The 12,985-nt window shown below is 36.4% G+C and overlaps 1 protein-coding gene across 1 annotated transcript in view; it reads right to left on the minus strand.

Annotated features, from left to right (window-relative positions):
• Nucleotides 1-4,578: 4,578 nt before the first annotated feature.
• Nucleotides 4,579-12,985, minus strand: part of XIRP2 (xin actin-binding repeat containing 2) — a 49,015-nt gene continuing 40,608 nt past the window's right edge. Inside the window, exons 9-10 of the mRNA XM_009894649.1 lie at nucleotides 11,499-12,973; nucleotides 4,579-4,823 (exon numbers count right to left, since the gene is read on the minus strand). Coding sequence (XP_009892951.1) covers nucleotides 4,579-4,823; nucleotides 11,499-12,973 — 1,720 coding nt within the window. The remainder of the gene's footprint in view (nucleotides 4,824-11,498; nucleotides 12,974-12,985) is intronic.

Raw genomic sequence — 12,985 nt, forward strand, 5'->3', positions numbered from 1 at the left:
TTTCTTACACTTGATCCCCTTACAGCTCTATCAGCAGGAGTCCGTTCTGGATCAACAAGCTTCTAGGAGTGGCAGCAGTACTTAGGAATCACACCTATTAAATCATCGTTTTAGCTGTTAAGACTGCCAACAAGGTGCGAACTGTGGTCTAAGTACTGGTATTTGGGGCCTTGGCAGACAGCAGGAACTGTGATGAAATTCAGCTTCCAAAAAAAAGAAACACGGTTGCTGTATATCCTTTGGTCTTTAACCTCAGGTTAAAGAGGAGGTTCTGCTTTTTACTAATAATATGTATGCTTTGAAAAAATTATTCCATCTCCATCCAGAAAGTCTTTGTGGCCCCAGGTGGCTCTCCAATTAAAGTGATCTGGGCTCCCAGTTGTTTCCACCTGTTCCGTTCATGACTTCATGCAGACATTTTACTTTTTTTGTCTCTGCTATCTTTTTATACATAAGGAATTTATTGGTTTTGGAGGGAATCGCCTCACAGACAGTTGATATTTTGCTAATGTAGGTAGAAGTAAGTGGAGTCTTAGCATTATGCTTTGATGTTAACTGTGCATCCAGCTGGAGACTGATTATACTAAACTTCCGATCTTCAAATTCTCCATGCTTCGTCTAGTCTTTTCTCCATGGATTCATCTGTCATCTTTGTCTCTTAATGCCCTGCCCCCCACTTTTTTCAGATGAAAGCTCTACCTATAGACATACATAAATTGCATCATTACCTGCTGCTGTTTTCTGATGTGAGTCATATTTTTGATTACTAGGAAATAACTGTATGGGCACGAAATAGGTGGGTCTATTCCAGACCAATCTTCAAGGAAGAATAATTGCAGTACGGGTTTGATAACCAAGAGGAGTACCAGAAAACATAAAACCATTTCCTGGATGGTGATAGGCTGACAAAACCTCTGAATCATAAAATACTCCCTGCTGTGGTGGGTTAACCTTGCCTGGCTGCCAAATGCCCACCCAGTTGCTCTCTGCACCCTCAAACCACGACACCCTCTCAACTGGACAGGGGGAGAAAATAAGATGGACAAGCTTGAGGGTTGAGATAAGGCAATTTAACAAGAAAAGCAAAGTCCACATGTGTAAGCAAAGTAAAAGAGGGAATTGATTCACTACTTCCCTTCAGCAGGCAGTCCAGCCGCTTCCTGGGAAGCAGGACCTCAGTACATGCAGTGATTGCTTCAGAAGACAAATTTTGTAACCACGAATGTCCCTCCCGCGCCTCCTTTTCTCCAGCTTTTGTTGCTTGGATTATTATTGCTTGCTCATTATATGGCGTGGAATATCCCTTTAGTCAGTTGGGGTCAGCTGTCCCGGCTGAGTATTGGTAGTTGGTGTTAGAAGGCAACTATGTATTAATTGAGCTCTTCTGTGAAGCATAGTGTATCAGCAGATCTTTTATATCAAACTGTAAAATAACCTTGTAGAGATAAACATTTATTTCACTCCTCCCTTTTGGTTGGGTTAGACTATTTATTTAACTGACGTGTAGATGCAACGTTACCTTTATATATCTGTGGGAGGAATACTTGATTATTTATTTTTAAATGCATTACAATTTGCCAGTGTTACTCAGCCTCATTTGGTAATCCATTTGTTAATATTACATAGATGTAGTGAGATGCAAATCAGTTATTTGCTAGGTGCTATATAGACAATTAAGGAAACAAGGTTCTTGCCCCAAAGAGTTTGCTCACATGATCTCTTCTGGAAGTGCATTGAGATCTGATTTCACACTGCCTGAAGAAGTATTTCCTTTCGTTATTTTATCTACCATGTAGTACATCAGCTGGAGAGAGCTAATCTCCCCATAAAGAAAGCAAGGCAACTTCCTTTGTGTGCTGGGTGAATCCTTCAAGATGTTTGTTTGTCTGAAGTGGTCATTTGCAAGCACAGCTTCCATTTATACAGTGTCCTTCATAGCAATGTCACTATGAACGTAATGAATATACTTAGAAGTATTTAAAGACTCCATAAATACATATTTCTTTGCAACTGCCTGGAACAGTGGTGTAAGATAGGCCTTTTGTGTTGAGGAAGGGATGGGCCATGGAGCATTTTTTCAGATCCAAGCAATTCGGCTTTGTATGAGTGACCAGGACATAGAAAGAACATTTTTTTTTCTTTTTCTCTCTCCATTGGTCCAGTCAATTTAGGTATTTTTCTGTTTCTTTTTAATATATTAGAGATTTTATTGTTCCCCCACCCTGTATTTAATTTTGTGGTGGATTATCTGTTTTGACAAATGTTTGCACAATTACCTAAGAAATTAATTATAAAAGAATTAATCCAGCTCTCAACTGGGTTAACCAGGAGAGAAGAGCCTTCACATCACAGTCAGTGGCTGAATCCAGCTGGCAAAAATCAATGTGGTTCTGTTTAATTATGATTAATGTTTTCACTTATTTTATAATTTTGCATGCAATTTTCTTTTTAAGGCTCTTGCGGGATGATTTGGCAATTGCTATTCATAAACCAGAGAGCTTGGTTCTGTGTCATCTGATAAAGATGTCATCTGATTTGTGTACCCGCAAGGGGATGTGACCAGTAGAGGGATGTGACTTGACATTAAATTCCATTTTCTCAAAGGACACATCTACCAGAATTCAGGATTCACATCCCCCGGTCCCTGGTACTAGCACTGCAAAGGCTGGAATTGTCATCACTGGTACTATTTTATGATTGACACAGCGGCCTGGTTCTGTCACCCTTATTTACATTGAAGAACATCTTAAGAAAAATTACTCTCACATTTCTGTTCCTGTAGTGGCATCCATGTAGATAAGGATGTCTGCCTGGGAAGGGGCTGAGGACATTGCTGCCAAAATTTATTCAAAGTTAAGACAGAACTGTACGAATATTTGGTGTTGTGCTTTTGCTTTTCATCTGGAGAAAAAGTTGTCTATAGTCTCAGCTCCAAAGAGCTTATAATGCAACTAGAGGAGCAACAAAAGAAAAAATGGAGTATATGGATAGAAAGAATGAGGGGGGGAAAAGTGATGCCACCACATTATGAAGCAACTCAGTGGTACCGAGCTTGCTTGTTCTATATATACACAGCTGGTGTTACATTAATTTGCTGATTGCTTGTGGTTCTACTTACGTATACATGAATATCTCTCTATTTATATACATACAGACATAAGATACTCATATATTACATTAAAAGAACATTGTGTTTGAAAGTGACAATGCCTGAACTCCAAAGTGTCTGATGTAGTCTTTCATTTTGTTTTTGCGTGGTGGTTTTCTTAGGACTCTTACCTTATTCAGAGCATAGAAGGGATGAATCCTGCTCCTTGCACTATTATTTAATATTTTGACTTATTAAAGAATTTGACTTATTAAGAATTATTAAAAATATGACCTCAGGCCTTATTAATTACTATCTTCTAGTTGCTGCAGCAGTTCAGAAGAAGTCCTAATAAACACATTCTCATTACTATATATCACGAGGACATCTTCTGTACCATAAAAAAATAATGTGAGATGTTGAAATTGAAAACTGTATTGCAAACATTGTCAAAATAAAACCATATCAAAATTGAGGCATTAGATTGATGTGAGTTTATTCAGCTGAAAGGTATTTTTTAGCATGGGCAAAATTTCATACTCTTACCAGATGTTCTTCCTGGAAATAGAGAAAAGTCTTTTTCGTAAAGCTTTGAAGAGAAATCAGTGTCTGTCTGTCATTTCCTATGTGTGGAAAGCTTCAACCCAAATAGATAACAAAATTATAAGCAATTGAAAACAGCATTTTTAAAATGGCAAGTATGCAAAACTATTATTAGAATGGTATTACTTTTTCCTACAATTAAGACGCATCCATGATTGTGTGGGATAGAATAAAACATAGATTTTAGCATCACAACTTAGCAGGATAATATTATTCAGCTAGGAGTGGGTCATTTACAGAAGTCACCACAGACAGGTATTGGTGTATTTTTTTCTGCTTCACAAAAGCATTTGATACATGTTAAAGAAAAACGATTCTAGAAAATTTTTGAACATTCTAGAATTTTTCATCATTCTAAGACTTGAATCAGGGGAGGAATTACTCCTATTATTATAAGACTTAGAAGTCCAGCAGTCCATAAAGCATGATATATTGGTGATGGTCTTTAACAGTTTTCAGAACTTTCAAGTGGACCCAGATTTTGAATTTCCAGAACTTAACCATTGTAATTGTATTTGGCACATATGTATGTATGTCTTCAGCAAATATATTAAAGGAACGTTAAGGTTTCAAAATCAAGAACTCGGATGTTAGCAAATGGTAAAATTAAGGTTGTCCATTTGACCCTATTTCATGACCCTGTGAATTATGGTTAATTTTTAAAAATTATGGTCACATAATAATGAATCAGTAATATAGTAGATATTAGTAAATATAGTAATACATGTACATACAAGTGGAACAAACTCAGTAAAGGTACAGGAGGTGCAGAGTTTCATCCATTAGCTGCCTTTTCTGTGTAGCGAAGTCTTCATTTGAAAAAAAAACACCCATTCCTAGCAAGTTGTCAATGAATACTAATTTGAAACTACTAATTTGAGAGACGTTCATGCTAATTCCACTCTGGCAGAGTGAAGGTTTTTTCCTTTTACGTGCAGGTTGTTTATCAGTTCAGAAGGCCTCTTGTAGACAGGACACTGTACAAGCACAATACTCTCAGTGTCAACAAAGAAGTTCCCCATGGTTAATTCTATTTTCTGCCTTTCTGTTTTTGAGTTTCTAGATAGAGCAAGCTCCAGGCTGACACCAGGTAGGGTCTTAACAGGGGCAATATGAGCACCCTGAACTTCAGCTGCAAACAAATGTATACAAGGATCCATGTTACTGAATGTCCCTTTGTCAAGATACAGTAATAGTTTGATGACATTGAACATCCCCAGTGAAACAGCAGGTCCTTAGTATGATACAAAAAGTTTACTGGACAGACATAAAGTTATCACAGGAAATTTTCCCTAAGAAGACAAAAGCTAACTGAGGTTAGTCTTTACAGTAGTTACTGTAGAAATTAAAAAATAAATTTTGATCAGGGGGGCATATGCACTTAAGGAATTTGTTTTGATTCGTATATTTTTTTTTTTAGGTATTTGGGAGATGGTGTTGATTGAGTCCTTCACTTTGGATCAACTTGGTGACTGTATAAGGAAATGTATGTTTCTCAGTTCTGGGGCTGGCAGAGGACAGAAACATAGTGCTCTTTATTACTACGTCATCTCTGTCTCTCAGAAGTGATGATAAAATTTGTAGCTGGTTAAAGAAAATGATTTGTTTTCTGGAGTGCTGCAGTAGTGTTGAAATGTAATCACAGGACATAAATGTTTGTAGACCTAATCCCAGCCTCACCGGATTTGTTGGAAGCTATTTGGAAGAATTTTATGAAGCTGAGTTTTCTTACACAGGCTTTCACAAATAAGGTAAATTATCGCTATTTGTTTTTTTCCTCATTTTCTAGTCTTGCTGTCTATAGTGCACATATACTTTCTTTAACAACAAAAAAAAAATTAAGATCCTGGAGCACTCTGCAGTATGTTAGTTTATAACATTAGTATTTTCAAATATAGTTTGCCATTTATTATTAGCCAAGTGTTCATATTATGGTGCCTCCAGGAACATATAAAGGTGTTCTGGGTTGTCATAATACTTTGTTTTGAAGAAAATGATTTAGGCTTCATGTTCTGGCCCAAGAAGCTGAGTCCATGCTGTTTCTGTTTTACAGCATGCTGTCGGCATGGATAGCTGCCAGAGCCTGTTAAAGCTACTTTTCACTCCCTTCTCTCTAGGGACATAAAAACCACTACCCACTTCGGCAAAATAGTTTCCTCAGCCAAAGCCACCAAGGCTCAATCTGTAGCCTTCAGTACAAGAGTACTGTCCCAACAAATTAGACCAGCAGCTTATAGGAGACAATAAAGAAAAAGAGATTCTAAACAGTATATGACACTGTGTACGTGCTGTTTCCACTCTACTATTGGTTTATGAAAAGCTGTACAAAACCTTTTAAGATTGGAACTGCAAAATTACTTTTTGTGTCCAGCTATACATGCTGAATTCATAGCTTTCTACTTCTTCCTTTTTATCTAATGTCCTGTAGAGCTCTTAACTGTGATCACAGACAGAAGCTGGAATCATATTCTCAGTGGTAAGAGACTATTTCTTATCGATTAGTCATTATTTTTATTATATGTGCACCAGTATTACAATTAAGATGACACAATCTAATTTACCAAAGAGTATATTGAAGTACTTTCTTTACCGTTCCATCCCCTCATGGTACATCTGTGCCTCCATTCACCCATAATTTTTTAACTATTTCGCCTTTTGTACTGAAAAGTCATCTTCCTTTTTTTGTTGAAAGGTGACCTTCTTGATCATGAAATGAAGTATTTGGTGAATTTTTTTCTACTGATGGGAAAAACAGCCTTCTTTTCAGTTTGGAATGTGCAGTTTCTGTGGGGAAGGAATGGCTCTTCCAAAGGTACTCGTTGTGATAGAATGTTGTTTCTTGTCAGCATCTGTCATACGTATCATTACATCAGTCTAAAAGTAATTTTAAATGGATCCTGATAGTGATGGTTACAGTGTCATGAGCCAAAAGGTAAAGTGGGTTTGAAATTAGCTGTCATCACGTAGATGTCCCTTTGAGGTTTTTCTAGGAGGTTTTTTTTTATTTAACCAGGTTATGAGATTTTTAAAATCACCTGCTGCAAATGTGTAGTAGATTTTTCATGTCTGTTTTTAATAAAATTGTAATGTACTCAGTTAATGAAAAACACATTCATAATACATGTGAAGACTTTATTCTGTCTTGTTCTCTCCCACACCCTACCTTAAGAGAAGAAAGGTAAGGAAGGTATAGGAAATAGGTCCATGGAGAGGTAAGACTGAATTTTTCACCTCTTTTCTTGAAGCAGTAAACAGCTGCCTTATTTTTTGTTTAAGGACTATACTGGAAATTCAGCTCTTTCATGGTTAAATTGTCATTTAATGTTTTAGGAAGCCCAAAAGTAAGGTCAGTCTGATTGTGTTCCTCAGCCCATTTTAACACAGTTCCTCTCTTTAAAACATTACAGAATGCTTTTCATGTCAAAATCGTCAAATGTAGCCCACATACAAGGTGAAATGCTGCTTGTGAAAGTCAGTAAAGTTCACCCAAAGGATTTAACTTAGGTGCCTCTTAATGGATGCAAGCATGAAAAGAGACAAAGGTTTTAATCTGTCTCGTTTTGACTTCATGTTTTCCTGGTTTTTGTGAGTGTACTCAGGGTAGTTAATGTTTTTGCAATTATACCTAACAGTTGGAGGTGTACTTGACTGAAATGACCCAAATCTTACATAAGTAATTCTGATAATTATCCTGCACTTTGAAAATAAGGCTTGAACTATAATTATTTATGGGAGGGATATTGCAAGAAATGTACAGTGTTAAAATAAGGCAGATCCTTAACATGGTTTTAATGTCCATGCTGAGCACTATGTCTTTTAAGATACTAATGTAAGTATGCATATTAGTATGTACGAAGGAGATAAATGCTTAACAGAAGACAGTAAGTACCCTTTTTGCAGAAATCCAGCATTTGCTTTCAGCAAGTCCTTCACCTAGAAGGAGTCCACTTCAGCAGTATAGTAAAAGTGTTATTTAAGATCCTCTATAGTTTTGAGGATGCCCCTGACTCTATAAAGACTCCAAAGGGATCAGTTGATATGCTGCATCTATAAAAACAATTTAAGTAGCTCTAAGTAAGTCTTCGTGCCAATTATATTAATGAAGCTGCAAAGGGACTGCAAATTTAGAAGTCCTCTAAAGTCCAGTGCTGGCCCAGCAATTCAGAAGCTCCTTAACAAGATATTAAATCAGGCTCTTTAATCTCTCTAATTGGTGCTTTTGAGTATAGAAGAATACATGAACCCTGCTGTGTTCTAAAAGCAGTAGAATATCTTCAGTAGCCAATAATGCCTAGTGAAAACAGACTTCTCAGACTGCAAGTCTTCTGTACTGAAGAAGTACTGTACTACACAGAGGAGTTTGATTTCACTGCTACTGGTCAGTGCAGTTTTGCTGTTGAACAGTGCTTGGCTGCAGCTGTGCTGGAAATGGATCAGCTCTGCCCTCCATGACTGTAAGGTCCATTCCTAGGCATTGCTAAATATCCTGTCCGTCAGTCAAGGGGTGACACCTAGGAGCAGCCAGAGGAAGTTACCCTGCTGAGAGAATGGGGGTTTCAGTGCCACGATTCCTCTTGAGAGCCATCAAGCCTCTCCCCACAGAATGGGACTTTTAGAAACTGATGACCAGTTTTTTAAACTAATACGGGTACTAAAACTTAGAAAGCCTAGAGGTTAACTTAAAGATATTTACACTTAGAATAACAACTTTTTCTCACAAAAGTACAGCTCTAATGGATGCTAGTTCTTTTAAAACCATAAAGACCAGCTCCTTGGCTGCAGTAAATCTGTATGGTTTCACCAGAATGCATGAGGCTTTTTGGCAGCTAAGGAGTTACTATTCATTTAGCATTCTATTTAAAGAAAATCTGTAAGGTTGCTACTTTCTAGCTACAGCTTTTATCTCAGTCTCACTTTCAGCTGCTATATGCATTCTTTCCAGGGTGTGACTTCCGTAGCGGTAATGTATGTATACATCAGGGTGACTCAGGCGTGCACCATCTCCCATCTCTTTTGCCTTCTATGGAGAAGGGAGGAAGACAAACACACATTTCAGTGGGTTCCAGCCTTATCTTGTCTCTGATTACTCCTGCTCTAAGCTTTTGGCTGAAGTTCTGAAGAACTTTTCTACTTCAATTTTTTTCAGATAGGTTTACAGGGTGTCATCCCTTTGATTTGTATAAAAACTCCCAGAGAGTATGATGGGACACCTGGCTTGTGTTTCAAAGAAATAATTATGCAGTATCATTTAATTTTTCTTTAACATTCATCCTCACTACTGGAGGAAGTAAAAAGGCCACCCACTGAAAGAAGACAGTGCAAAGCTAATGAATCCACTAGAAGAAGGCTCTACGCTTCTGTGGCTGTCCCATGCTAAGCAGAATCCTGATCATGGAAAATCCAAGGAGATTTGCCCTGTATGGTACGTCATTTATGTATGTTGACTTTACATATTATTCCCTCTGGGAATAAAAATTTCCCCATAGTCCTGCTTTTTTCTACTGTTTCATCAAAGCCTGTATTTCAGTCATCTCTAGTTGACCAAAGGGAACATGAATTTTCTGTGACTCATTTTTAGTGGTGTTTTTATTTTGTTTAGGTGAAGCAAAAAGGTCTGTATTTTTAAAGTATATTTTCAAATGCATTAATTTCTTGGTGTAAATGAGATTTTATTATCATAACTGGTAGCTGTCACTCCTCTAAATTGTAGGATACAAGTTTAAATTCATCAGAATGTGCAGGAGAATAAAAATTGGCACAGGACTATACTTTAGGTACAAATGTTGCAACCGTATTAGCTTTTCACTGGAATTAACAACTTGCACATGATCATACCTATGTAAGTGCATGTAAATAAACAGCCACCATTTCACCCTCAAGATCATTCCTAACTAATACAGTGTGGGGAATGGGGGAGATTTAAAAGTTTAGTTCATGTAGAGCTCTAAATATTTTAGACAAATTTCATTGATTTCATTTCTTCAGGCTTGCATTTTCTGAGTTTTTTTTTTGTTGTTGTCTTAGCAGAAATTTTGTTGATGTTATTTTTAGTTGTGTTGTCTACTCAAATAAGCAAACAAAGTTATTTAGATCTATTTACTAATCTTGTGGGTTTTTAAAAATAACTTACCATGGTTACAATTAAATGGGAGAAAGGGGAGGAATAAGAGAGAAAGATCTTGTCAAAATAATTTTAGAATGTTCACAATGGCCTATAAGATAATGCTTTTTAACAAAGTTATCAAATACAGTGGTATCTGAGTGCCTTGCGCAAAGGCTAATTATTCTTTCAGGAACATGCATTTTAAGGGATCTTTTCTATATTTCTGCATTTCATGAAAACACTTAAGAGGAGTGAAGTGTGATGCATAAAGAGGAAGCTTCACTGTCTTGAAATATTCTTGTGGAAGAAATACTATGTATAGCTTTTCTTGTGTGTATATACTTCATCATTGTTTCAGTGTAGGTATAGAAGAAGAATCACATGTGGCTTTCTCACTTACCCACAATCCCATTCCTTTGGGCAATAAGTTGTAGTGGAGCAAATATGTTGTTCTAGAACACTGCACAATAGTTTTAACATCAAGCTATCTTTCCTGTAAGTTATTCCAAGCACCTGCCTCTGTCAGATACTTCAGAAATTATTTTGAAAACTGCATTTTGATTATCCTTCTCTGTCACTCTAACAAACCCTTTAAAGTAATTATTGCATGAAGAATTTCACAAGCTGTTTAAGGAAAATCATATGTATAAATTCATATTAAAAAAAACTTCACAAAGTACTTTTTGTAAAGTGCTTTTTTATTATGCATTGTCAACAGTTAAATGATATGTTGCTGTTTCATGCAAGCTGGAATAGTGTTAAGAGAGCAAATGTTAATCCATAAACACATTAAGGAAAAAAGTGTTAAATTTGCATAAGTTTGGACAGGTTTAAATATGAAACCGGAGAGTTGCATCAGTTAAAATGACTTTGAATTAGTTACTGAAACAACCACTAGTCTAGTTGTTTCCAAGCCTTGTTCCAGTTCTGTCTAGGATGTTTGTTTTTATCCTGTGTTAAAATTTACACTTTTTTTTTTTCTGTCATGCAATGTAATACCATAGTAGCAGCCCTAGGAATACAGCAAAACAGTACTATTCACCAACCAGTTGTGGTTAATATGCAATAACAAGTCCATTTCAAACAAAGTACTGCATGATATTGCAAAAAAAACCCCCACCCAAACCCAACAAAAAAACCCCAACCAAACCCCCAAATCTTCTAGTATGAGCTAACACAACAAATGTACATAATATGTCATGGAGCAGCAGCTCAGTTACAATAATATCAATACATAAGAAAAAAGCTATGGAAATATATTTTCTTGTTTTGTGCACACCAGGTGCTTCACATCTTAATTTGCTACAAATGATAAACAGTAAAATTGAATTATGTTTCTGCAGGACAGTCATGTAGTAAAATATTTCTTGCAATGTTCAGGAACATAGAGAGACAAGTTGTTTTAATTACAGACGGGAAAAAAAAAAATCTATTTTATGCATCTTCATTGCCTTAAATATAAACTAAGTAAATAAAGTCTGAGTGACAGTATATAATACAAATTTTCATATGTAATCTCTGGATATTAAATTCTTCAAGAAGGACTATAAAATAACTGGACTGAAGAAATATCTATTTATGACATGCTTTATAATGAGTGACAGACATAGCTGATCGCTTAGCTGTTTTATTCATTTTCATCATAGAATCTATTTCTTTTAATTTGTTCTTCTATAGTGAGCTGTTTGAACTTGACTTTCTCACCTTGGAATGATGGAACAGCTGTATATCTTGAGCTCAGTAAATCTAAGCTTGTGTTTATGTCATTCTTTGACACTTCGATTGTTTCACTTTCTTGACAGGCATTAATACCATTCAGTTCTGTATCATAATTCCCATGTTCTTTTGAATATGGGCTGCAGGACTTTTTAGTTATGTTTACTGAGTCTATTAGACCACAGTCTAAAGCCAGGTTGTCTTTTTGAAGAAAAGAAGTTTTCAGAGTGTCAGGTTCTTTTCCAGTGCATACCAACTCAGTATCAACAGGGAATGTAGTATCAGTTGCCTCCTTGAAAACTAATGTGCTCTTTGTATGAGACTTCTGACAAGTAGCATCTTTATTAAATTGAGTAAGACCGTTAAAAGTAACAGCATCTTCATCTCTTGAGTTCTCTTCATCCCATGAAACAGTTACAGTATCGCGAGAATAGCGCTCATGAAATTCATATATCTCAAATAGTTCTTCATTTCCAGACCGATTTTCCAGCTTTGCAACAGCATGCTGTGATACAGTGCAAATTGCATGGCTTAATGCTGTCATTGGCTTAGACGTAGCTGAGAGAGTTGCTTCCTGCCTACAAATGTTTAGGTGTGAAAAAGTGGCATTATTGTTATTGTTATTCAAGCTGAATTCTTTGTGATTTTTTTGTACTGTGATATCATCAATGTTAGTAACCTGTACAACTTCTGAATTATCAGTTTCACTAATTTTTTTCTCTTGCTCCTTCCCAGCACTTTTCACAATCACATTATCATCTTCATTAATATCCTTTCCATTTTCCTCCCTATTCTGTGATACTCCTGTTCTATTCGGCTTATCTTGCACGTTCCCAGCTTCCTCATCTGTTTCCTTACTGCCTGCTTCATTTTTCTTTGCTTGAGAGATATCTGTAGCTTGTTTTTCAGGCAGAGAGCTAAGGGATGAGCGTTGGTTTTGTTGTGCATTTGCAGTGTCATTTTTATTTTGCTGTCTCACAGCATTTTTTTTCTGAGGATCCTTTTTATTGCCCAGAGGTTTATTTGTATGTAAACTGGAATCTTCTTGAGCAAATCCTTCTGGGGGCCACTTTGGCTTATTTACTTTAGCCACTTCTTCAATAGAAAATGTTTTCTTAGGTGTTGTATCATCTGTTGAAGGTGGCCATTTCATCTTCAGTTTACCTCTTTCTGTGGATTTTTTCAAATTATTATCCAAAATATCAGGATGAATACCTTCAGTACCTGAGTACAAGTCTTGATCAATTTCAGTAATTGGTTTAGGATCAACAGGTATACTATTAATGGGATTTGTTTCTTCAGCATGAATATTGCCAACTGAGCTACACTGATCTTTAGAATTCCATAATTCTTTATGCTGCTTGTATCCAAAACCTTCATCATAATTTCCTTTTGATTTGAAAAGTTGCTTAAAATGGGGTTTACAATATATTTTTCCATGGAGAGCGGCGTAATTTCCCAAGCTGCCGAATGGA

The sequence above is a fragment of the Charadrius vociferus genome, unplaced genomic scaffold (genome assembly GCF_000708025.1).
Source record: "Charadrius vociferus isolate BGI_N301 unplaced genomic scaffold, ASM70802v2 scaffold161, whole genome shotgun sequence".
Classification (NCBI taxonomy): Eukaryota; Metazoa; Chordata; class Aves; order Charadriiformes; family Charadriidae; genus Charadrius; species Charadrius vociferus.